We start from the raw sequence: 26,000 nt of genomic DNA, 5'->3' as shown, positions 1-26,000 counted from the left end.
TTAAGATTCATGCTACGAACTCCATGCAAATAGCAACCTCCACAATTTAAATTCATTCCAAAGAGGGCAGCAAGCCACAAACTAATAATGCTACTTCTTACCTGCAAAACCGTATATATCAATTTCCCAAACATTGCAAGGTCAGTTGCATGTGGTGGGAAAGCTCTACAGGTGTGAGAAGGCATGAATCTGACACTCAAATGCCATGGCTCGCTTCTGGCCATCTGATATGGGTGCTAACTTGGACCAGGTGCTGGGCTTGCCCTGGGATTGTGGCAGTAAAGAGAACTAACCGTGTCCCTGTCCTTGTGGAGAGTCTAGTCTAATCAAATATACACTTGAATACAGACTTCTTTTAAAAAATTATTTCTCTAAATTCTAAGTACACCATGTTCAGCTATTAAATTAAATCCAGCACACATGGGATTGTGGAGTAAGGCATTGCTTCAGCGACTTCTGCATGGCAAAGGATTTTTTTTATTTTTAAAAAACCCATATTTTCCAAAATCGACAGATTGATGACACTACAGAGTGGGTAATGTTTCAACATTCAAACCGAACGACAAAGGGCTTGGTTTATTTCATCCTTACACAGCTAGTAACCACCCTTCAAAACAAAACCAAATAAACACAATTTCATGTGAAATTCTCCTGCCTTCCAAAATAATTTTATGTTTACTTTATTACCTAGCACATAGAAAGTGCACAATAAATGTTTGTTGAATGAATAAATCACAGGAGAGTTGTTACTATGAAAATGCTTTTGTCGATTTTAGGTATGTTCTTTAATTCCCTTCCTTTCCTCTCTTAAAGAAAAAATTATGCATATTTTCTAGGATTCTGACTTTCATTTCCCTGTCTGATCTTGTGCTAGTTACTTAGGTATCGTTTTCCTCCTCTGTAAAATAAAATCTGTGTCTTGGTTATTGTGAGGCTTAAATGAGGTAACAGATAGAGAGTGACTGGCATCACACCCTGCAGATAATGTTGGGTTTTTTGTTTCCTTTTTCCTTTTTTAACCTTTCCACTCCATCCTCCTCCAACCCCCAAATAAAGTGTCAAAGACAAACCAAATTACCAGCCTGATTAAAAAGTCAGGAAATTTCAAATGTAGCCTGGGCTTGCCAACATCTAGCGATCAACCTTTGAAAAGTTTTATTTACTATTTTGGGGCCTAAGGTTTTCTCTTTTACAGAATGAGTGAGTTTCACTAGCTCATCTTTAAGGAACTTCTCAGTTCCGATTTTCCATGAGCTCAGAAACCTGCCTTACTAAGGAATTGGATATTGCTAACACACTAATGCCATCTATGATCAGAAAGAAAATGGACTCTGAGTCCCTTCATAGAGATGGATTCTAAATTACAAACCAAAGTAAAACTTGCCTTTTAAAAGAATTTGTGTCAATCTAATACCTGGGTCAACAATTGGTGACCCTATTATTAAGCAACAGAAGGTCCCTCTTTTCCCCCTCTCCACACATTCCCCCCATCCTCCCACATCCCACACATCTAACCTCCTGCACACCAGCAGGGTTTCCCATTCACAGCTCTGCAATGTGAAATCTAGGTATTTTAAGCAATACCACAATTACAAATGGATCATTTGAAATGACTTAGACAATTGACACAATATTATGTCAAACCTAACATTTGCTTGATTTTTTGGTCTTTCATACCCTGAAATATATCCAAGTCGACCAAACAAAGACCTACCAAGGTTATACACACACACACACACACACACACACACAAATCTCGCTGCATTTTCATAAATATTCAGTGTATGACTGCCACCTAGTGGTGCAATGTATCCTCGCAGGACCAAATCTCCAAACAGCTAAATGAACACGGACACTTAAACACACAATGAAACATTGTTCCTCTGCTGCTCACCAGTCATTTCAGGGAAATTTAAGAGCATATCCATCTCCTCAGCTATCTATTTTGCCCATACAAATAGCTGAAGGGTCTGCTGCAGATGGAGTCAATGCCACATTATTTAATCCTACAACTAAATGCAACAAAGGCGCATTATTACTCTATTAATTTTAATATTCATTAGCAATTAAAAAGGATTTCCCCAATAGTCTGTTCTTACCTTCCGGTTTCATTTGGTCTAATCTTGATTTTTAGTTATGCATGAAGAAGCATCTACAAGTGACAGCCTTACAAAAAGTGCACATTACATGAAAATCTGACTTTAATTAAAACCAGTTACTAAATCCCAGCAATTTCCAGCTGTCCCTTCTATCTTATCCTTAGAGAATTATAGATCACATTAATTGGTATTCTGTCACGTAAAGAGACACCAGCAATGATTAATTGCATCCTTGGTGCTTTTGATTTACATTACATCTTCTTTACTAGAGGGATTCAAATCACATCTCATTACCTTCCAGCAGGTACCCCTTTTGTTAACCCTCATGAAATCTCCTACCTTCCTGAACTTCTCCATTTGCTTGTAGAGGTCTGGATCAAGCTCCTGGGACACGTCCTTCATCCATAATAACGCCCCTCTGTATTCAGTCCGGCACTGCTCCATGCGGTTCACAGTCAGCCAAGTGTCCGAGATGGCCCGATGCCGGAAAGTCTCCACTTCTTGGTGAAAGCGACACAAAGGATTTCGCAAGGCCAACCTAGACAAGAGGGTAAAGCCACAATAGTGAAACTAAGAGGGCCAGCAATTTGAATCCTTGAAAGCTTACCAGTCTTAAACTCATGAGCCTAGAATAGTGCCTGAAACATGGCCGAGGCTGCAGAAATACTTGCTGAACTATAACTGAAAAGTATGTGAACTGATGAGTCAACCAGAGATGATTATCCATGTGCTGATCCCTTAGATTTCTGTTACTTAACTATCACTGGGGAGTCTCTCCATAAGTATTGTTGGGGGTGGCCTCATGCCCGGGCAGAGTACTTCTTTAAAGCTGGAACCAATCTTGTGTTAACGGAGGAAGGTCAAGGCATGACTATTTCCCATTTCTTGGCCACTCCCTGCCCTCTGCCTCCCTGAAGCCTGGCTCTTTGGGAAGACATGGATGTGTGCAGGATGAGGTCTCCCTGTCTAGGCCATTCTGGATCACTCTCCAAAGGCCAGGGCATCTGCTGCTTGCTTCAATAGTCACAGAGAATGAAGTACGAACAGAAGCATCTTTAAATGGTCTAGGAAGTGGGAGAAGTACATTTACTGAGGGTCTACTGTGTTAGGCACTTTCAGATAGGTTATGTGATTTGATTCTTATTTAAAAACAAAAAACAAACTTAAGGATACTACACCAGAAATGAATGTACATTATACAACGAAGTGGGTATAAAATAATTATAATATTGGTCATAACATACCATTATTTATTCAGCAAAAATTGTTTGATGCATGTCAAACTTTGGATAAAATATTTATTTGGGAGGGGAAGGAGGATAGTGCTTCTTTCATCTTCCTCCCTCAAATGAGTAATGTCAGATGAATTATACTCTTAAAATACAGTAGTCTCCATGAAGCTGTGGGGCATAGGTTCAAAAAACAAAAGATTAGTATTTACATCTCAATTTAAGTGCAAACTTGTTAAGGTGAAGGGAAAAGTGGTGTCAGTGAGCTGAAGTCAGCTCTTGGCAGCTCCATCAATGTCTGAAGACATATGCAGAGCACTCTAAGGTTATAGATGGGGCAATAAACTGTAAAAGAAAAAAGTTCCTTTTGCTATTTTCTCTGGTTTTCCTCTTATCTGTAAAGCATCATTGTTAAATATTCAGCACTTCTCTAAAAATAGCTTGCTCACATCATCCTACCTAGATGTTGCAGGCTGTTTTAAAAAACATATTGTTGTGCCATAAAGTAAGCTTGTGTTTTATCACCATTGGATTAAATTTAATACTCACTTTGCATCAAACTGAATGGGCTGTTGTGGCAATGACTACCAAATAAGTCAGTAAAACAAATGCTGGTATGAAGGTTTATAAAATTGGAGACTTCTATTTAAAGAAAGAGTCCTCAGCTGTTCCTCTAAGAATCCTGTTCATTTCTGATCTCCTTTATCTCTTCCTTTAGAGTTTGCCAATTTTCCTAAACTGGCTGAAACAGAGTCTTGTGAATAAAATATTCTTGATTTCTTTGACTGTTATAAAGTTAGAAACCTTTGAAGATATAATGACATGATGATAGGTGTTCAGATCTTGAAGAAAAGAAAGAGGCATATAAAGTCACCTCATTTTTTTCTGTAACTTGTTTCATATAAAATCAGAAAGGTGAAAACCCATTCACTTGTGGTATAAGGGACTGAGTCTAGACCAAGAAAAAATCCAATAACTGGAAACATCAAACTTCAGTGAAAGACTGGCCCACGTTTCCATTCACTAAAATCTACCCAATGGGAATAATTAATAAAGCACCTAAAGGTCTAGTCCAAAGACGTTTACTCTTTAGTAGGAAAAGGTAAAAGTGGACACTAGCGGACAGAGGGCTTTGGTTAAACGTATCATGGCATGCCCAGATAATGGAATAATATGCTATGGACGTTTTTAAAAAGGTATACATGGACATAAAGAAAGTTAGGATTATTTGAACAAAAAATCAATTTGCTAAATAATCAGTATGCAATACTATTCAAAAATTGTATGGTATGCTGCTGTTTATATTAAAAATATATTCTGGAAAATCCCAAATTATGTCCATTCGAGGTTTGAGAATTCAACTTTATGGGAGTTTTATGTAATCTTCCTACTTTCCTCATGTGCACAGAAGTAGTTTGGATTTCATGTGCCTCGTGAGCAGTTGAGTACCATGGAATCAGAGTCATCTTGCAGGAGGCCACCTTCCAAATTGCAAGCTGTCCAAGCTACATTAATTTATGGATACAGGGCAGTTTGCTGGTTTACAGTATCATTTACATTGTTTTGGTTGATTTCTTTTACTGTTTTTGTCTGTATCCAAAGGTTAGACTATATAAACTTAAGGTACCATATGTTTTGTGAGATAACTTTGTACAAAACTATGAAAGTGTATAACTGGATAGCAACATTATAAAATAATTATATGATCAGTAACAGTAACTCTTGTGGTGATTGTGTCCAAGGATTTGGCTTGTTTCCCATAAGTGGATGGTAATCTTGGCATGAAGGTATGTATAAGAATTTTTCCCACTGAAATTAGTGATAATTATATGTATAATTTAAGAAATATATAATGCTTATATATTTATAAATAAATATATAAGAATTTATGAAAGATTTTTCAAGAATCAATGATCCTTGTAAGACTGGGGCAAGCGTATATGCATTGAAAGTATCTATCAAGGGGTTAAAAGCAAGTCAATCTCTATTAGCAAAATTTGGGTTGTTTTTAATTTTCTCCTTTTGGTCTGTTCCTGTTTTAAAATTTTTCTAGAATGAGTATGTATTATTTTTGCAAGGAAAACAGTTATAAATAAGATTAAAAGGTGCAATTAAAGATTATAAACCAACGCTTCTCTTGGAAAACTGGGGTAGAGAACTATTGGAAATCGTTGCATTCAACTATGAAAGTTGGGGTCCAAATGTCATTAGAGTGAACCAGAATGCTCAGGAGGGGGAACCACTGAAAAATGCACACGTTTGGTTCTCTTTCTTTCCACCCCACCTTTCTTGGATCTTCATAGGAACACCTGTATAACAGGTGGTGGCCTGCTTTTGGCCCACTGGGAGAGAAAGCAGTGAGGAAAAATTAACAGCAGAAGAAAATGTTGGACAGTTTGGGCGAGTGAAATTTTTGTGGCCCGAATATTTTTGGAGACTACCTACAAGCCTTATTTAGGTATGAAGTCTGCCTAATATTAGTGACTGACATTTTGGGGGGCTTGTTAGTTACTGGGGAAGGAGGAGGAGAGAAGGAATGTCACCTTCTCAGATACAAAGTGTGACTCTGTGCAGTGGCTCCTGTTTATTCCACATGGACCTTGAACGTAAGTTATGGTAGTGTCAAAAAAGAAATCACTGATCTATTACAATTTTCTCTGCACCAGAGCTTCTCAAACTTGAGTATGCATGGAAAACAACTGGGGACCCATTAAAATGCAGATTTGGATTCAGTAATTCTGGGGTGGGGCCTGGATTCTGCATCGCTAACAAACTCTCAGGTGAGGCTTTTGATGCTGCTGATCTAGGGTCTGAGCAGAACCGCGGAGGGCATCTTGAACAGCACCCCTCTCAAATTAACTGCCCCCAGAGGGCACTCGGGGAACCCTCCTGCCTGGTCTCATTAGGCTCTTGCTTTAGTCAGCTGCTGGAAGGGGACTGGATGGATTGCTATGAGGAACACTGAAGGTCAAATAGAAGCCGAGGATAGCACTCACAGTGACTGGGGTATAACTATAGACCAGAAGAAATAGGAAAACATTTTTTAAAAGTTAATAGGGAAGGAAAAAGATTATACATGTTATCTGAATCAGAGTTAAGTATGAACAGACTAACAACTGTGAACAGAGGAGCTCCTCAATCACAGGCAAGAGCCTTCTAAAGCCCAGTAGGAGGTTCCCTTCATGAATGAGTGGGTCCCAGGTTCTCAGGAGACCTCCCCCAACAACAGAGCCCCAGGGCAGGCCACACACCTTTGCTGGGAAGAAAAGCAGAGGGCCTTTCCTGTCGCTTGCATCATTTTTCCTGCTCTGGTTTTATCCTGGAAGCCTTGGGATCGGAGAAATTTTCCCAGTTCGTTTTCTTCTTGAGACAAGACTGATGGAGAAAAGACCAAAAGGAGTCATGAACAATGAACATTTTTATTACAGAGAGGAGAGAGACAAAATCACAAGGTCCTCTCTCTTCTAGAGGCAAGAACGAGACGAAATTAAATCCAAGTGGAAGGCTACAAGGTAAGCCTCCACCGCATTTAACTTTCATGCTGTTCTTCCATTTACGAAACGAGAGATCAAATTCACTTGAGTGCATCTGTCAGTGCGTTTGGTGCTCTGTAATCAGAACCAGAAAATGACCTCTGTACTGAAAAGCGAGCTGATAATGTGCTGCTTCGAGCTGAAATAAAAGAGTTGGGTCTGTCAAGTATGACTGTGGGAATCTTTTGTGGCTGCCTATAATGTAGGGCCAGTTTCCCCCTATTATTCCCTCTTCCTGACTTTTTGATCCCTGCTTTCTGAGTTACATTCCACTTGATTGTAAAGCAATTCAAATACCTTATCCATGGCATAGGTCTTGGCTGGAGCAGGGGGTGGAGGTTGAGGGTATGTAGGTAATCAAGTTGGTGACTTGGTGCATTTTTAAAATGCAGGGCTGGAACCCAATCTGAATTGCTAATGCCTAATCTTGACCTTACTCTTTGTTCTTATTTTATAAAATTGAGGTATAACTGACATACAACATTGCATTAGTTTCAGGCGTACAACATAATGATTCAATATTTGCATATATTTGGCCTTATTTTTTAAAGACAACCTCAGAGGGTGCTATTGGTGAGAAAGTGACTGGTACAAGCTCTCTACAGACTGATTTGGCAGTAAATATTAAAAAGTCAGAATTGTACACATCTTTTGACGTTGTACTTCTGTTAGGAGTAAACTACGTCCTGAGGAAGTAGTAAAATGGGCACAAAGATGTATATACAGATATAATCATAGCCTAGTTATTTATAGTAGCAAAACATTCTCTTTCCCTACCTTGGGGACTGATTTGATCAATGCAGTGCATCCACACAATGGATGCATGGGCTGCTAGGCAGCTACTGGTCCGAATACACATTCACCAACAGCTGAGCCACAGGCAAGCAGTGACACGGAGCTTCCCAGAATGGTTCTTCTCTGAACACAGACTTTGCTAGGGACACACTTTGAACACTACTCTTATTTCACATTTCTGTACTGACGCATTTACCAATCATTTGTCTCTAAAAATGCTTTCTAAATGCTACCAGGATTCTTGTCTGCTTTCATGAACAATCCAGACTTCTTTCAGAATGCATCCCATTCCTGACACGAGCCCCCCAACAACAGCTGTAAAACATTAGCCAGGAACCAAGAATCCAAAAGTGAAGGTTAAAGCTACGACTGCTTCCTTATTAATTTGTGACTAGCTTACACTCAACATTCCACGGAGAAGAGGCTTTAGAATCCATTCTTCCTGATGGTCAGTGACTACCCTCCTTCCTCTTCTGTTTCTCAAAATCAAGTTCATTGGTTAAAGCCTAGCTCAAAAGCTACTTCCTCTGTGAAGCAGGTGATCCCTCTTTCTCTGTGACAGCAGCACCCTCTCGGCACCTGGTACTGGGGTGTCCGTGGGTGGGCAACGTGTCTATCTTTCCCGTGAGAACCTAAGCTTTCTCAGGACAGGGACCTCATCCAAACTATGGATTCCCAAGACTGAGCATAGAGTCTTATTCAGGGCACTAATTAAATGCTTGTGAAATTGAACTAACTATAACTTTTGCCTTGTTATCGCTGTATACTTCACTCTAAATATTTATCTGATACTTATGTCCTGGCTCTAGGTAATTTTTTTAAATTCCTATAATTATATGAAGCTTTGTTGTTTTTTAATACCTTCCATTCTTCCTCCTCTCCACTTACTAATATGGGACTCAACTGCACAATAAGGAAAAATTTCACACTTTTGTTTATAACAGTATGAGGCTACTGTCACCTTTTTTACCTTGAAACCTCAAGTCACGTACAAATGAACACATGAACTTAAGGCTAGGAAGAAACCAATTCATGGTACCTGAATGACTACAAGGGTGGTGAAATGTACTCTTTCCTAAATAAACCTAAGTAGACTGAAGCACTTGAGAATCCATTTTTGGTTATTTTACACACTTGAGGATTAAACTTGGACTGGAAAGACAGGCTTCATTTTAAGAGCTGGAATCTGGTAATGGGCAGCGCTGCTCAGAGGGTGGTGGAAAAAGTTTGAGTGGCATCAGGCTACAGGTTGGATGACTTAGTGATGACTGTGTCATCTTCCAAGAAGGGATGTTCATTCCTTAATTTTAATTTTAAAACTCAAATACTGAAATAAGTTTATAGAAGTTTAAAATTCAGGTGCAATACAGGTATCAGATAACTCAAATGTTTCTACTTATAAGGTTTCACTCAACTGGGACTTAATTCAGAGACAAATAAAAATCTTTTCATGTTTAACTCCTAATTAGATTTTCAGATGTGCCCCGATAAAGGAACCAAAGAACTACAAAACCAATTAGCTTGGCAGCATTAATTCACTTAGCACCAATTTATGGATGATCTCATATGTACTAGGCACTGTTCTTGTCACTGGGAATAAAGAGATGGACAAGACACATGAGGACCCTGCTCTGATGCAGTTTATGTTCAAGCGGCAGCAGACAGAAAATAAAAAATACAAAACTCAAAACACAAGAAGAAAAATACCAGATTGGGGGCGGGAGGGTGGCGAGTAAGAGAGAGTGATTGGTAGCTGCTTTGGGCTGGGTGGTCAGGGAAGGCATCTCTGAGCAGATGACCATTAAGCTGAGCTCTGAAGGATACGGGGCCACTAGAGACAATGAGGGCAGGGACATCCCAGATGGAGGAAACAGTGAGTGCAAAAGGCCTCAGGTCACATCGTGGGTAAGAGCAAAAGTGGCTGGAGAGGTGAACTGGGTCAGATTGTGTAGGAATTTGTAAGCCATGGAGTAGAAGTATACATCTTACTTTAAGTACTTATTGAAGGCTTTTCAGCAGAGAAGCAATATGATCCAATGTACATTTTTATTTATTTTTAAAAATAAATTTATTTTATTTAATTTATTTAGTTTTGGCTGCTTTGGGTCTTCCTTGCTGTGCGTGGGCTTTCTCTAGTTGCGGTGAGCGGGGGCTACTCTTCGTTGTGGTGACTTCTCTTGCTGCAGAGCACGAGCTCTAGAGCACAGGCTCAGTAGTTGTGGCACACGGGTTTAGCTGCTCCGCGACATGTGGGATCTTCCTGGACCAGGGCTCGAACCCACGTCCCCTGCATTGGCAGGTGGATTCTTAACCACTGTGCCACCAAGGAAGCCCCAATGTACATTTTTAAGAAAGCTTTATTTTGAAATAATTTTAGGCTGATAGAAAAAATCGTAAATAGGATACAGAGTTCCTGTGTACCCTTCTTCCCCTAATGTTACATAACCATGGTAGAATGATCAAAATTAGGAAAATAACATTGGTACAATACCACTACCTAAACCACAATCTTACTGAATTTTCCTAGTTTTCCCATTAATGTCCTTTTTCTTTTCCAGGATCCCACGTTGAGTTGTCAAGCCTCTTTAGTCTCCTTCAACCTGTGACAGTTCCTCAGGCTTTTTTGTCTTTTATGACCTTGCCGCCCTTTAAGAGTACTGCTCAGGAATTTTGTGGACTGTCCCTCAACTTGGGTTTGTCTACTTTCTCATGATTAGACTGGGGTTACAGACTTGGGGGAAGGAAACCGCAGAGGTGGAGTGCCCTTCTTAGTGTTTCATATCAGGGCCACCGGAGATCAACACACATTATTACTGACGGTGTTAACCTCCATCATTTGGTTCATGTCATGTCTACTGGATTTCCCCACTGTAAAATTATGATTTTTTCCTTTTGTAATTATTAAAAATTTGGGGGGTAAATACAGAAGACTATGTAAAAGTCCAGTTTCTCCTCAAACTTTCACTCACTAATTAAAACATCTTTCAGTGAATCTTGCCTGCCACAGTTCTTACTGTGGTATTTACCTAATGGTGATGCTGTGGTTCCCTCATTCTTTCTAGATTTATTAATTGCAATTATTTTATAAGCAAGAACTGTCTCTTCTCCCCCATTTGTTTGTTTTTGTTTGTTTTCTTAGAAATAATAGCAGCATTTAATAATGTGAATGGATATAAGCTTAACACAAAAGTCAGATATATTTTTATTCTCCAGCAGCAAAAATATAGAAAACATAATTAAAGAGGGGATTCCACTTAGAACTGTATCAAAGAAATATTACGTGCATAAGAATAAATCCAAAAAATGATACCCAATACCTGTAAAGGAAAAATTCTAAAACTCTGTGAAGCAGTATTCAAGAGTACCCAACTAAAAAGATATAAACTATGTTTCTGGATAGGAAGACTTAATATCATGAAAATATCCGTTTGTTTTTTTGTTTATTTCCATACACACTTAATGGACATTTATCTTACTTCATGGGCTCTAACCTAATACAATCAGTTATTTACTTTGTTGCTCAAATTGTCCCAGCTTTGACCACTGGGAGCTCTGGGAGATTGCTGACTGCGCTCTGACTGCAGTGCAGATGATGGGCTGGAGAAGGAAAAAGTGGAGGCAGGGAGATCAGTTAGGAAGCTGATGCAGCAAACCAAGTAAGAGTGCTGATGGTGGCCTGAACTAAGGCGGTGGCTGTGAAGAGGTACAGCAGGGAGAATCTGAAAGCAAAGTAGGTGACAAAATGGACCAGCATTTGTGGCTGACTGGATATGGGACAGAGGAATGTTGGGGGCAGTGTGTCATGTGTCTGGATTCCTCATACCCAAGACTGTGGAGTTCTAGCCCTGGAGAAGTCTTAGCTCAAACACTTAGTAAATAGTAACACAGGTAATTTACAAAATTCTGCCTCTAAGTCCTAGGATTTTGTACTTCCGAAAAACGGTCTTCATAAAAGTTTACTAATGAAGGAAAATGCCCAACTGTTAATTTGAGATTACTGGAAAGGGGTTTGGCAGTAGTCAGAAACAAACTTCTCAGAGTTTAGTCTCAGAAATACAGAAATTGTACTCTTAAATGACCTACAAATGGAAATTTAAAAACATACTAACGTACAACTTGATATTTAGTATTTCAGAGACAACTTCGTTGGTAATTATTTTAAGATGGGATGATGATAGGAAAATCTTGTTCCCTAAAAAACCCAATATCTGACATAGAAAATGTTCAGGAAGAAGCGCTGTCAACAAAATATAGTCAATGAATTAACTGTTGCCTTCTCTCTCCATTTGGTCATTTTAAAAGGAACAAAATTGGACATAAGAGAGCCTGGGCAATCAAATAAAAACAATGCCAAATCCCAAGATATAAAACCGAAAAAACTTTTTTATAATTAGGAAAATAAATGGCACGTACTTATCCATGGTAGACTCAATGTAAAATTCTTCTGTTATGGTATTTGCATTAAAAACAGCCTATGTAAAGAATTTCCGATAAAATGATTAAAGACCCCACCCCACCAATTAAAGAGCAAAGACAGACACTCCTAAACAGTAGTTTCCTTGTCTTGCTTCCTAAACATATAAAATTATATATTAAGGCAAAATATCCAATTTCTTACTGTCTATTTGGTCAATATTCACACTTATGGCATACTTACAACAGATTCTCTTTTGATAGAGTACAATTGCTTTAGACAAGTCCAGACAGGTTCTCTGAATCGAGTGAAACAGCTATAATAAAAATACAAACAAAATGCTAAACAAAACAGACAGCAGTGAAATAAAAAACAAATTATATTGAATATAACCACAGCATTTGATTTGCCCACTAAAAACAAGATCATATGCCTAAATGAGCTTGGTGTTACATGGTGTACTGAACAGAAAATGTGACCAAAGCTTTTAAATATGCTCCTATTTTTCTATATTTATTAGAATTCATCAGCTCTGCGATCTACATTGAGATCTGCAGAAGGATGATTTCCTCCAGACATTGAAATAATAGCTGAAAACCAGAAATCCTAAGTGAGGGGCCCAATTAGAGGACTTGGTAAACCAGAGACCCAATATTCCTTCATAATCAAATTTACTTCTTTTACCACTTACTGTCTTTTTTTTCAGATGGAAGATCTGTCAATTAAGCATCTTATTTAAAACACAACATTAGCTTACTTTGTGATCCTAATGCATTTTACGGCAGGCTTAAACAACTCTATAAAAACAAACAAATATCAATCAGCTGAATGTTCTGTCTGCTTTGAAGAGATCTGGTAAAACGGAGTTTAGCTAGCAGCTCCTATCACTCATTATTTTCCCAATTATTTCATAAAATATACAGAGAAGAAACCTAATGTCATGCTATGGCCATAACAGAGAAAATTAAGGGAAAAGCAGGTGGGCTGTATGGAGAAGAATCTCACTAGATTTTAACTTATGGTGGTTCTGGTCTTTGCTTCAGAAATGGAGACAGTTCAAGAGAAGACAGAACAATTGTAAACCAACTATACTCCAATAAAAATTTAAAAAGAAAAACAGAAGACAGAGCAGAGACTTCACACTTTCTCCATCCTCTGTCCACCGACTCAGAGACCAGGGCTGCTATCCATTAGAAAACCTGGCAGACAAACATTATGCCTCTGAGGAGCCATCCAGGGAAGCAGGGCAAGGGATTCTTCTCTCTTCCCTGGCTTACTGGCCATGGTGATGTAGCAATGATGCCCTAGTACTACAAAGCACTTCACGGTTGGGTCAAAACAGAAGATCGGCTTCATGATATAAATGATCAAATGTTCTAATAAAAATGAATGCATGCATATATACTTGAAAGATTAAAAACCATGCCTATGAATGCTTACTATGATAAATCTTGGTCATGTAAAGTATAAATTTTACTAAATCTCGTGTCATTACACTTCCTCCTCTACCTATTTAGGGAAAAAACAAAAACCCTTTACCATAAAACAAAACAGAAAATCAGCAGTCTGAGTATGTTCCTTACCAAATGCTTGATAACAGTATTCTGGGTCACGAACTATCAACACATTCCTGAACACAGGAGCAAGGACATTAAAAAAAGTATGTTCAAGGGCTATTCTGCTGTTACTGTTCACTTTTTAAAAACTGAAGTATAAATTAAATGCAATAAAATGCACACCTCTGGAGAGTTCAGTTCTGTGAGTTTGACAATTGTATACACTCTTGTAATCATACCCAAAGTAAGATAAGAAACATTTCCACTATCCAGTCAGTCTGCTCTGCTGTGGCAACCACTAAAAGACTTCTGTCACCACAGGTTAGTTTTGTCGGTTCTTGTACTTAAGAGCTGTTTTTCAGAAAATGATTTCATTAATTCTGACAAATATTTAAACTTAGTGAACATTTCTACATGAGCTTCCCAACAGACTGTAATAGAATCTGACCATCATTACAGCTTGGCATACAAGCTTTCTTTGCCAGCAGAATACAAGTTCTTGTTTCATCAGCTAGTCTTCTATGGATAACTTAGTTGAAAAGCACATCAGAATGGTCTGCACATCGTTTTCACATGCTTTATTGGTGGAATCCATTCTCCTTCTCTATAAACATCAAAATCGGTATTAAAACATTCCTGCAACAGAAATCTTTATCATGTGTAAAATGATTAGTCACAGTTAAGTACTTTGGATGCTATGTGCCTAGGACAGCAGATATTTTGATTAAAGTACAGTTGGTTCAGTGAAAATGCTTCTGCAAGAACCTAAATATAAACATAAAATGACTGTATTGTGTTTCATGTGCTAGAAAATAACATATTCAATTACTTTTTGAGTAATGCTTGTATTTACTAGGTTGTTAAGAGGAAAAAAAGATAAATCTATAAGATGTGAAAAGCATATGCACCTTACAATCATTTCAATTCTATTTAGAATACTAAAATCAGAATAGAGGCTTCCTGGCTCTACTTTTCTCCGTTGAAGCAATCTCTGCTAGAACATCTCTGTCAAACCCAGCTTCTGTTAGAACAATTCCACTGACAGGAGAAAGGGTTGGGAACTCATCTTAACTGCATTAACACGTACACTTATACAGTTAATACTTACTGAATGTGTACTGAGTGTCATGGAATCTGACCCCCTGGTGGAGGGAAGGCAGGCAAACAGACAGACACTTGAGATAATTCCATGAGAGATGAGTACTATGAATAGTGGCCCTGGGTCTGGTTCTACCGTCAGATGCACAGAATGAATCTTATCCCTCCTTCCACATGACAGGCCTTCCCAGAGAACTGACAATTAACATATTTCCCCTCAACCTCTCTGTTCCAGAATAACCATGGCTTGCACCACCCTGGTCACCCTTCTCAGAAAGCTTTATGAAATCTCGAGCTTTTGATTTTTGTCTCATTAAGTGTTCAGCTCAGTAACTTTAGCTTATGTATTAAATTTAGATATCATTCTGAATTCTTATCAGACCACGTGACATGTTATCTCTCTCTGTGCCCTGTCATTCACAGAAGTGTTAAGTATGCTTTTTAAATTTTGGGTTTTTTAAAATTAATTTTTCTTGGAGTATAGTTGACTTACAATGTTGTGTTAGTTTCTGCTGTACAGCAAATGCTTTTTAAATTCTGATCTAAAGTACTGGCAGAATGTCCAGCAATTAGGGAATTAGTGGGCCTTTAACCAGTTGTACTAGTATTCAAGGATCATTCAGATATGAATTCAGTTTACTGTATTATTAACTAGTCTAACTAAATATTGGTTAATTCAATTCTAGAATTTTCCAGGATTCAATACAAGCTTATTAGACTCACTTTCCAGGATCTTTTGCCGTCATCCTGTTTTCTTTTTTTTTCTAAATGTAAACATTTGCCTGACCCTAGTGTTGCTATCACTGGCAATGGCTCTTTGAGTGCATTAATGTTTTTCAACAAACATTTATTGAGAATTTACCACATTCCATGCATTCCAACGAAATGCTTGAAAAACAAATTAACTGAGGCATACTGGGGGTTACAGGAGAATTTGTGGGTTTTTAAAAAATATGCTGGGATTGAGTTAATCTGATCCTAGATTTTCCTTATGAACTAGCTGTTTGCAGTATGTTTTCAAATACAAAGCACACCTATGCTTGCCCCCGTGAATACATTCTCAGACCCTGAGCCTAGCAAGGTGGCTGTGCTGGGGCTGAGGGCAATGAAGCGCTCACCTCCAGCTTGGCATCCAGGTCTGCGTCGGAGGCAACGACGTGTTCGTCTTCCTTCTTCCCTGTGGCTTTAATAAAGGCCTGCTTCGTTTCCCAATACTTCTGCTGCATCTTATTTACAACTGATTTATCTTGAGCATATCGATCGTGTAAGTCCCAGGGATAACTGCTAAAAGGCATTCGAAGAGCCATTTTACTCACGACTTTCAAAAAAGTTAAGATATTATAGTGTGAACAAATGTATCCAAACATTTACAACATTAATAAACATATAAGTACTTTCTTACAAGGTTATTACACCAAAAGGTTAATCAAGTCTAACTTATACCAAAACCTTAAAAGTTAGTGAGGAAATTAAGAAACTTTTGCAGGAAATTGAGAAACTAAACCTTGAGGAGTTTAGATATCCAAAGACTGGACACACTCCTTTCAGAAGTAGACAAAGTGAGGCCAAGTCAGGCAAGGTGACTGCCTCAAGCACCCCAGTGAGTCAGAGATAAAGCCGAACACCAACGTTCTCTCCAGCCCAGCATTACGGCCAACAATGAAGTGATGGCAGAAAAGTAGAGATAAGGGGCTGAAAAACAGCATACATCAAATCTGTATCACAGAGGTACCTAACACAGTCAAACTCATAGAATCAGAGAATAGAATGGTGGTTTCCAGAGGTTGAGGAGGAAATGGGAAATTACTAATCGACGGGCATACAGTTTCAACGGTGCAAGGTGAATAAGTTCTAGAGATCTGCTGTACAACACTGTGCCTAGAGTTCACAGCACTGTATTCTACACTTAAAAGTTTGTTAAAAGGGTAGATCTCATGTTTAGTATTCTTACTACAGTCAAATAAAATTTTGAAAAATAAAAAAGTATTAAAAAATTGATTATGGGTTTCTCATACTAAAACTTTAAATTCTTAAACATAAATGCTTAAAATACCGATAGGAAACCATTCTTCAGGAACAGCACAGTGAAGATCGTATCAAAAAGTATGTAAGGAAGAAATTGGAAAAAAATTCAATTCAGAATGAAATGGAGTTCTGTAAAAGTGACCAGGGTACCCAAATATTGACAGAAAGTTTGCCACTGGTGTTCCATCCCTCCTTGCTTTGTCTACACCTCCCTCCTGTCTAAGGTTCCCGTCCAAAAGCTCACACAGGACCCCCAGGCATCTCCCTCTGCAGACATGTAACTTCTTCCACCCCATCCCATTAGCACTCAAAATGTGCCAGACTTGTGTCCTAAAACAGAAATTGCTTTATACTACTATACCAAAATATGTATCTCAAAACTCGATGATTTACACTCTCCTGCCAGATAACATTTACAAGTTTCAATTCACACATTTGTTCTTAAAAAATCAGTTTCAGATGACTTCCTTAGCAATGGTTATCTTTGGAAAGAGGAGAAGGATTATGGTTTACTTTATGTCTTTCTGCATCATTTCAAAGTTTGGAATAAGTCCAGATATTTCATGTACACGCATGATGACTGTACTTAATAATATTGTATTCAACACTGGAAATAGGCTAGGAGAGGAGCATTACTCTTCATGTGCACTCATCACACACAAAAAGTGGTAACTATAAAAGGAGATGATATGTTGGGACTTCCCTGGTGGGGAAGCGGTTAAGACTCCGTGCTCCCAATGCAGGGGGCCCAAGTTCGATCCCTGGTCAGGGAACTAGATCCCACATGCATGCCACAACTAAGAGTTTGCATGCCACAACTAAGGAGCCCGTGTGCTACCCACCTGCTGCAACTAAAGACCCAGAGCAACCAAATAAATTAATTAAATAAATTTAAAAAGATGGTATGTTAACTAGCTTGACTGTAGTAATCATTTCACTATGCATATCAAATTATATTGCACACCTTAAATATATATAATTTTTATTTAAAACATATAAATAAAAACCATTTTATTATGAGCTTAAATCAGAGAAAATAAGATGAAATTATGTATAACTTTTATGTAAAAGATAATCCCTCTACACAGTATGTGCATTAAAAGATGGTAAGAATATACTCCCCCAAACTGTGGCTATTTCAGGGGAAAGGAATTTTAAGAGTGGGGACTAGGATGGATTTCTTTCTATTGTGGTTTTTGTTTTTGTTTTTGTTTCTTTTGCGGTACGCGGGCCTCTCACTGTTGTGGCCTCTCCCGTTGCGGAGCACAAGCTCCGGATGCGCAGGCTCAGCGGCCATAGGCTCACGGGCCCAGCCGCTCCGCGGCATGTGGGATCTTCCCACACCGGGGCACGAACCCGTATCCCCTGCATTGGCAGGCGGACTCTCAACCACTGCGCCACCAGGGAAGCCCAGTTTTTTTGTTTTTTTGGTCAAAGGTCATGGATTAACAACAAAAAAATTCTATTTCGAGGGGGAAAAAAAGGACTTTAGAGGTCATTTAGTGAACATGCCTCACCCGTTATTTAACAAATGAGGAATCTTAGGTTTCAAAACGTTAAGAATCTTGCCCAAAATCACACAGGATTAAAATCCAAAGCTCTAAATCCCAGCGTAGTGCGCATTTCAATGTTCTCTGCAGCCCTTGTATTTCAGCAGCAAGCAATGAAGTGGCACAGTAATGGGAGAAGGACTATGGGGAAGGGCTCATCTCCTGGGACTCTCCAATCTCTCCTAGGTGGATGACAACTACCTACTTCCCTGAGCCTGCTGCCAGGATATGACAGCCATTACGAGGGTCACAGGATGAAGCCATCCTTTTGTCTTAATGAGGCAAGCTGGAACAATTAAAAAAATAGTCTGACAACTCTTACAGAGCTGTTAGATGGGGATACTCAGGGAAACTAAATCCCTTAGCTATTTATTAATTACCTTTTAAAGCTCATTACATTTTAAGACATGCAAAGTACTTTTAAAGTTTGACATTTGATATTACAGAGGACTTGGACCTGACTGCTTCTCTACTGAGAGAGGAGGGATTAAGAAGTATATTCCTTGGGGCGCTAACCGTAGCGCAGCGGTTAAGAATCCGCCTGCCAATGCAGGGGACACAGGTTCGAGCCCTGGTCCAGGAAGATCCCACACGTCGCGGAGCAACTAAGCCCATGCGCCACAACTACTGAGCCTGCGCTCTAGAGCCCATGAGCCGCAACTACTGAAGCCCACGCACCTAGAGTCCGTGCTCCGCAACAAGAGAAGCCACCGCAATGAGAAGCCCACGCACCACAACGAAGAGTAGCCCCCGCTCGCCACAACTAGAGAAAGCCTGCACGCAGCAACAAAGACCCAACTCAGCCAAAAATAAATAAGTAAATAAATAAATTTATTTTAAAAAGTATATTCCTTATTATAATCAATTGTACCTTTGAAAAATGAAAATATGCAATGCACTTTTTCATGATACAAACTAAGAAGGTAAAAAACGACAAAGATCTGCTTGCCCAGTGAATCAAGGTTTCAGAAGGGTTCAGAAACACTGCTTGTAACAGAACTGGAATTTATAAGTGGTTTAACATGCTGTTGGATGCTTTATAGGCATGTAAAAGGCAGTGATAACACTGCCATGTAATTACCACATCTATTTTATTCAGCATCATCTACTTCCAACCATGACTGGCTCCTGAATGTTCATGAAGGTTGAAGTCATGACTATATATTAATGAGTCTGAGTTATTTTTATTGTTATTTTATAGCTGCCCTATATAAAATTCCCTTATAACCCTAATATTTGAAGTTGTAAATAAGACAGATTAAAAAATGTATCAACTCATTACACTGAAAAAAACGGTGGTAAGAAAAGCCATTGTTAGATTCCCAGGAGAAAGTTACACATAAATGAATTTCTTAGAGAATATTTTTGATTATTGGTTTTCATATTACATTTAGTAGGGATACTGAAAACTTGACTATACTCAACATTGGGTATAGGCTAACTGCTATTGTGACTCTTGATTTTTCCATTCAGTAGACATTTATTGAGCATATACTACATGCTTTCTTCTTTCATTAGCCTCTCCCAGTTCAGAAGAGACAACAAATTACTTACCATTTGTGTCCTGACATGTTTCCTTCTTCTTCCTTTTCTACTGTTGATGATTTGGGGAGAAGGGACAGGGAAAAAGCATGAGAGGATAAGTTATATTATAACCTGAAATAAAACAAATATGTTTAACAGTTACACACTATATTATAATTATACATTAATTTGACGCATATAAAGTTTTTCAATCTAAGCCATTTCTAGTTGTATCTTGGGGGCCACACATTATTACACAGTATCACTGTACCCAAATGTCTAGAGTAGTTTAGTTAAGTAACACTGGAAGAAATATCCTCAATGAAGTTTAAGAAGTGAACAGGCAAGTGGAATGAAAAAAGCAGGTTGCAAAAGACTACATAAAATATGAGACTGTAACATTCCAAACAATACTCTATATTGTTGAAATATACAATTATAGAGTGAAGGTATAAAGAATTGCATATGAAGGACGAACACTAAATTCCAAACAGCAGTTACCACTGCAGTGGGGATGCGGAATATTATTTGAGAGGAGTATACAGGGACTTTGTACCCATAATATTTTCTTTGATAAGCTAGGTGGTGAGTATACTGCATCTGTCTGTCTCTTTACAGATTTTAAATCTTTCATAATCAGTATTTCTAGAAGGTAAACCAACACATTGCAAAAACAAACAAAAAGAATTGATAACCCAGAACAAGATACCAAGAAGCGTACAAAGGAGGAAAATGAGATTATTTCAGTTTTGACCAACCAAGTACTGTATTTTCATCTCATTAGTAAATATGGGAGTCACTTGATGCCTTTGCCCCTCACTCCACTTGCCCCCCTCGTGGGAGCTAGCCAACCCCAGGGAGGGGCAGAGACAGCCAGCCCAGCCACACTTGCCTACCAGTTACTGGAAAGAACGGAGAGTTCGCTACCTAAAGGAATGGCCTCTGACCAGACACAGACTGCTGGCCACTGGAGTGAATGCTCAGAGTGTGAATGCTCTGGTTACTTCAACAACATAAACCCAATCGTTCTCCCTCTGCCTCAGAAAGGGTCCTAACAACCAGGATCCCTAAAATGATCAGAGTTTCCAAGGCTTTTTTTTTTTTAATTTATTTATTTGGGTGCACCGGGTCTTAGTTGCAGCACATGGGATCTTTGCTGCCACATGCAGGATCTTCGTTTGCGTCATGAGGGTTCTTTAGTTGCAGCATGTGGGATCTAGATCGTTCCCTGACCAGGGATTGAACCTGGGCCCCCTGCATTGGGAGCGCGCAGTCTTAGCCACTGGACCACCAGGGAAGTCTCTCCAAGGCTTTTAAAAAATGTTTTGAGGGAACGCAATTGAGGTGTTGATATTCCAGGCTTCAGGTATGGGGACAGGAAAGAGGAAGGACATTTTCTTAGAGTGTCCGGATGCCTCTGAAATGACAGCATCCCGTAACCAGCATCTCTCTTCTTCCTGGAGAGCATCCATGTGCTTTTTGGCCATTTGCATATCTTCTTTGGAGAAATGTCTATTCAAGTCCTTTGCCTATTTTTTTAATTGGGTAATTTTTTTGTTATTGTATTATAGGAGTTCTTTATATATTCTGGATATTAACCCCTTCTTTGATATATGGTTTGCATATATTTTCTCCCATTTGGTAGGTTGCCTTTTCACTGTTGATTGTTCTGTTTGCTGCAATTTTTTGATTAATTTTTGATTATTAATATATTTAACAATGAGTTCTTTATAGTATAATAGATAATAAAAATCACTAAACAAACTGCCCTTTTCCTGAACTTTCAGGCTATTCCCAGATTATGATGCCATACAGCAGTGTTCCTCACGGTATTGCTTACAAGTCAGTTACGCAGGAATCTTCTGGGGTGTTAACATGAAGATTCCTGGGCCCCATCCCTTATCTACTGAATTTCTGGAAATGGGTTTGGGAATCTGCATTTGTAACAGGTTTCGCAAGTGATTTTTTTTTTTTTTTTTGTGGTACGCGGGCCTCTCACTGTTGTGGCCGCTCCCGTTGTGGAGCACAGGTTGCGGACGCGCAGGCTCGGCGGCCATGGCTCACGGGCCCAGCTGCTACGCGGCATGTGGGATCCTTCCGGACCAGGGCACGAACCCGTGTCCCCTGCATCGGCAGGCGGACTCTCAACCACTGCACCACCAGGGAAGCCCGCAAGTGATTCTTAAGCACATTAAAGTCTGAGAACCACAGCTAAATGGCACAAAGGAAAAATCCTCTCTAGAAACAGAGCATTCTTGAACAAACTTCTGGATTATATAAGGCACTTGAACAAAGGAATCACGGATGGCAAAATCAGGTCAGCCTACAGGGGATATCTGAATGTCTCGTAAGATGGCAGTTGCAGCCAGCACTTGCATCTCTTTTAATGTATGTTTCAGTCCCATACACCAGGGACAATTAATAAACATTTTAAGATTTACTGACAAAATCCATCTCATCTGGCCTATCACCTTCTAAATCCACAGTGTCAAAAGAACTTTTTAAAAAAATTGTTATAATTCTCATCTGTTCATTCATTTCATTTCAACAGTTTGATTTATCAAACATGCATCGAGCATTTAATTAACATGTGGCAGGCACTGTCCCTGGCCTCAAGGAACCTATAGTCTAGATCAGCTCTGTCCAATAGAAATATACTATGAGCTACATAAGTAATTTTAAATGATCTAATAACCATATTAAAAAAGTAAAAAAAAATAAACCCACACATATATGGTCAATCAATTCACGACAAAGGAGCCAGGAATATATAATGGGGAAAGGACAGTCTCTTCAATAAACAGTGTTGGAAAAACTGGACAGCTACATGTAAAAGAACAAAACTAGACTAGTGTCTCACACCATGCACAAAAATAAATTCAAAATGGATTAAAGAATTAAATGTAAGACCTGAAACCATAAAACTCCTAGAAGAAAACATAGCCAGTAATCTCTTTGACATAGGTCTTGGCAATAACTTTTTGAATCTGACAACAAAAGCAAAAATAAGTAAGTGGGACATCATACTAAAAGGCTTCTACTTCCTGCCTAGCAAAGGAAACCATCAACAAAATGTAAGGCAACCTACTGAATGGGAGAAAATATTTGCAAATCATATATCTGATATGGGGTTAATATCCAAAATATATAAAGAACTCATACAACTCAATTAGCAAAAGCAATCTGATTAAAAGATGGGCAGTAGATCTGAATAGACATTCTTCTCAAGAAGACATAGAGATGGACAACAGGTACATGAAAATATGCTTAACATTACTAATCGTCAGGGAAATGCAAATCAAAACCACAATGAGATATCACCTCAAACCTTTTAGAATGGCTATTATCAAAGACAAGAAATAACAAGCATTGGCGAGGATGTGGAGAAAAGAGAACACTTGTGCACTGTTGGTGGGAATGTAAATTGGCATAGCAACTATGGAAAACAGTATGGAGGTTCCTCAAAAGATTAAAAATAGAACTACCATGTGATCTAGCAGTTCTACTTCTGGTTATTTAACTAAAAAAAATGAAAACACTAACTCAAAAAGATATTCACACCCCCATGTTCACTGAAGTCTTATTTACAATAGCTAACACATGGAAACAACTTAAGTGTCCACTGATGGATGAATGGATAAAGAAATTGTTGCCTCTGTGTGTGTGTGTGTATACACACACATACACACATACTTATGATGGTATATTATTCAGCCATAAAAAAGAAGGAAACCTTGCCATTTGCAACAACATAAATGTACTTTGAGGGCATTATGCTAAGTGAAATAAGTCAGGTAGAGAAAGACAAATATCTTCTGATCTCTCTTATATGTGGATTCAAAAACAAAGAAACAAAACAAAAAAACAAGCTCATAGATACAGAGAACATATTGGTGGTCACCAGAGGTGGGTGGTGAGTGGCTGGAGAAATGGGTGAAAGGAGTCAAAAGATTAAAAAACACGGGCAAGTATACAAATAGACACCTTACCATACAAGATATACAAATGGGAAAAAAATCATATACAAAGACCCTGATAATGAGGAGATTATAAGAAAATAACAGATATGAGATATCCTACACATTGATTAGAATGGTTACATTCCAAACAAACAAAGCTGAAAATACCAGTCCTAGCAGGAATGTAGAATAACAGGAAAACTCATTCATTTAAAAAAAAAGTAAAAAGTAAAAAAATTTAAGTATATTTTATTTAACCCAATATATCTAAAATACTATTTCAACAGGCAATCAATTAAAAAATTACTAACTATACTTTGCATTCATGATTTTGTATCAAGTCTGAAAACTGGTATGTATTTTACACTTATAGTACATCTCAATTGAGACCAGCCACATTAAATGCTCAAAGGCTAGATGTGGTTATTGGCTATAATATCGGGCAGTGCAGGCTGAGCAGGAAAGACAGACGTATATAAACATAATTTCTAGATCCAAGAGACTCTTGACATTTGCAAGAGACATATAAAAAGATCTTCATGTATCCCCAAATTTGTAAACTCTGCTGTAAAAATATCATTTTCCCTTTAAAATACAATAAAGTATATGTTTAGCTAATACTTCAATTCACGATTCTGCAGAGGAAGCTCTTTCTCCACTTCTGCCACAAAGCACTTATGAAAGAAGCCCAAAATGAATGATATCAGGTCTCAAGGTTGTTAATAGCACAGAGAAGACTTCCTAAAGTTCTACTTTTGGTCACCTTACCTTAGGAGACAGGCAAGGAAGAGCAAGTATCAAGTTGCTCACGGACTGTGAGTCCCATGATAAGAAAAAGAAAAGAACCAATATTGTTAAATTCAGCATCACTTGACCACATGAATGCTTGTGTTTCACTAAATTCTGTCTCCCCGGGGACAAAGCAGATGAGCCAATAATATTTAAGACCTACTCAAAGAAGTACGGGGGCTTCCCTGGTGGCGCAGTGGTTGAGAGTCCGCCTGCCGATGTGGGGGACACGGGTTCGTGCCCCGGTCCGGGAAGATCCCACATGCCGCAGAGCGGCTGGGCCCGTGAGCCATGGCCGCTGAGCCTGCGCATCCGGAGCCTGTGCTCCGCAACGGGAGAGGCCACAACAGTGAGAGGCCTGCGTACCGCAAAAAAAAAAAAAAAAAAGTACGGACCCAAGAGTTAATAGATCAATGAAAAGTTAGTTCCTAATTTTGATGTAGCAACCCTGAGAGTGGGAGGATGAGTGAGTGAGGAAAAGGTTCTGTGTCTAAGACAAGTAATAAAGGGGAAAGATGTCTCCCTACTCAGAGGTGGGACTGCTGCTGAGGCCAGCAGCATCTTCTTGGGTGACACTAAAACAACCGACCTAATCCTCTTAGACTTTCCCAGGCTGCACCGTGATGGAATTATAATACTTCCACCTCAGGATCCGAGGCCAGGCATTAAAACCAGGAGCTGTTCTCTGACACACACATGTGGCTGCGAGACCATCTCGCCACATGGGGAAAACTGGGAGAAGTGGGAGCAGGGATACTTTGTTCAGATTTTCTACAGGGGTTCTGTGCAGTCTTTATGTTCATTCTCCTCTATGCTTTTCTTCATGCTTGGTATGCTGAGTCTTCAATTTTATCCACCCATGTGGACAGACCACAACTGTCCCACTTGTTTTTATTTCCAATAGCCATTTAAAAGCCATTTTGAACACACTGGCTGGCCAATACCTAAGCAAAAGTTTTTTCCAAATACCCCAAGGTTCATAGAACACTAAAGCAAGCCTGGTTTAAACAAAGTTTGATGCATTGCTACAAAGTGGATTCGGTCTGTCCGTGGCTGCCTCCAACTCTGATACCGGATTTTCCCCCTTGGAAATGTAACATGGCAGAGTATTTTCATTCCATACAGGCTGCCTTCAGCTGCACTGAACATTTGTTCCGGCCCAGAACACTTCTCTATGAGTTTATGGAGTTAGCTGATAGCACCTCTGATTACATTTGAATTATGCAAAGAGACTAAAATTCTTGAGCCAACGCTTACTCAGAGTAAAGGTAAGATGAGTAGTTATATTTCACCATATCAATATTCTCAACCCACAAAAATACTTCAGTAAGCTTCCTCTTGACTCACATTTCCTAAGTGTGTCCTGTTTCTTATGCAGTTTCATGCCTCAAATTAATTATCTTTCCAACTTTAGCAGTAGGTTTTTCTC

At 38.9% G+C, this 26,000-nt stretch overlaps 1 protein-coding gene across 2 annotated transcripts in view; it reads right to left on the bottom strand.

Annotated features, from left to right (window-relative positions):
* The window catches only part of ICA1 (islet cell autoantigen 1), a 126,053-nt gene extending 106,182 nt beyond the window's left edge, over positions 1–19,871 (bottom strand). For both annotated transcript variants that reach the window (XM_082846763.1, XM_082846764.1), the window contains exons 1-5: positions 19,854–19,871; positions 15,843–16,008; positions 12,314–12,386; positions 6,580–6,703; positions 2,439–2,637 (exon numbers count right to left, since the gene is read on the bottom strand). In XM_082846763.1, coding sequence (XP_082702889.1) covers positions 2,439–2,637; positions 6,580–6,703; positions 12,314–12,386; positions 15,843–16,008; positions 19,854–19,870 — 579 coding nt within the window. In that variant the 5' untranslated portion in view covers position 19,871. The remainder of the gene's footprint in view (positions 1–2,438; positions 2,638–6,579; positions 6,704–12,313; positions 12,387–15,842; positions 16,009–19,853) is intronic.
* Between the last annotated feature and the right edge of the window lie 6,129 nt (positions 19,872–26,000).

The sequence above is a fragment of the Leucopleurus acutus genome (genome assembly GCF_964270905.1).
Source record: "Leucopleurus acutus genome assembly, chromosome: 9".
Taxonomy (NCBI): domain Eukaryota; kingdom Metazoa; phylum Chordata; class Mammalia; order Artiodactyla; family Delphinidae; genus Leucopleurus; species Leucopleurus acutus.
The sequence above is the reverse complement of the archived record's forward strand: the minus strand, read 5'-3'. Positions and strand labels throughout refer to the sequence as shown.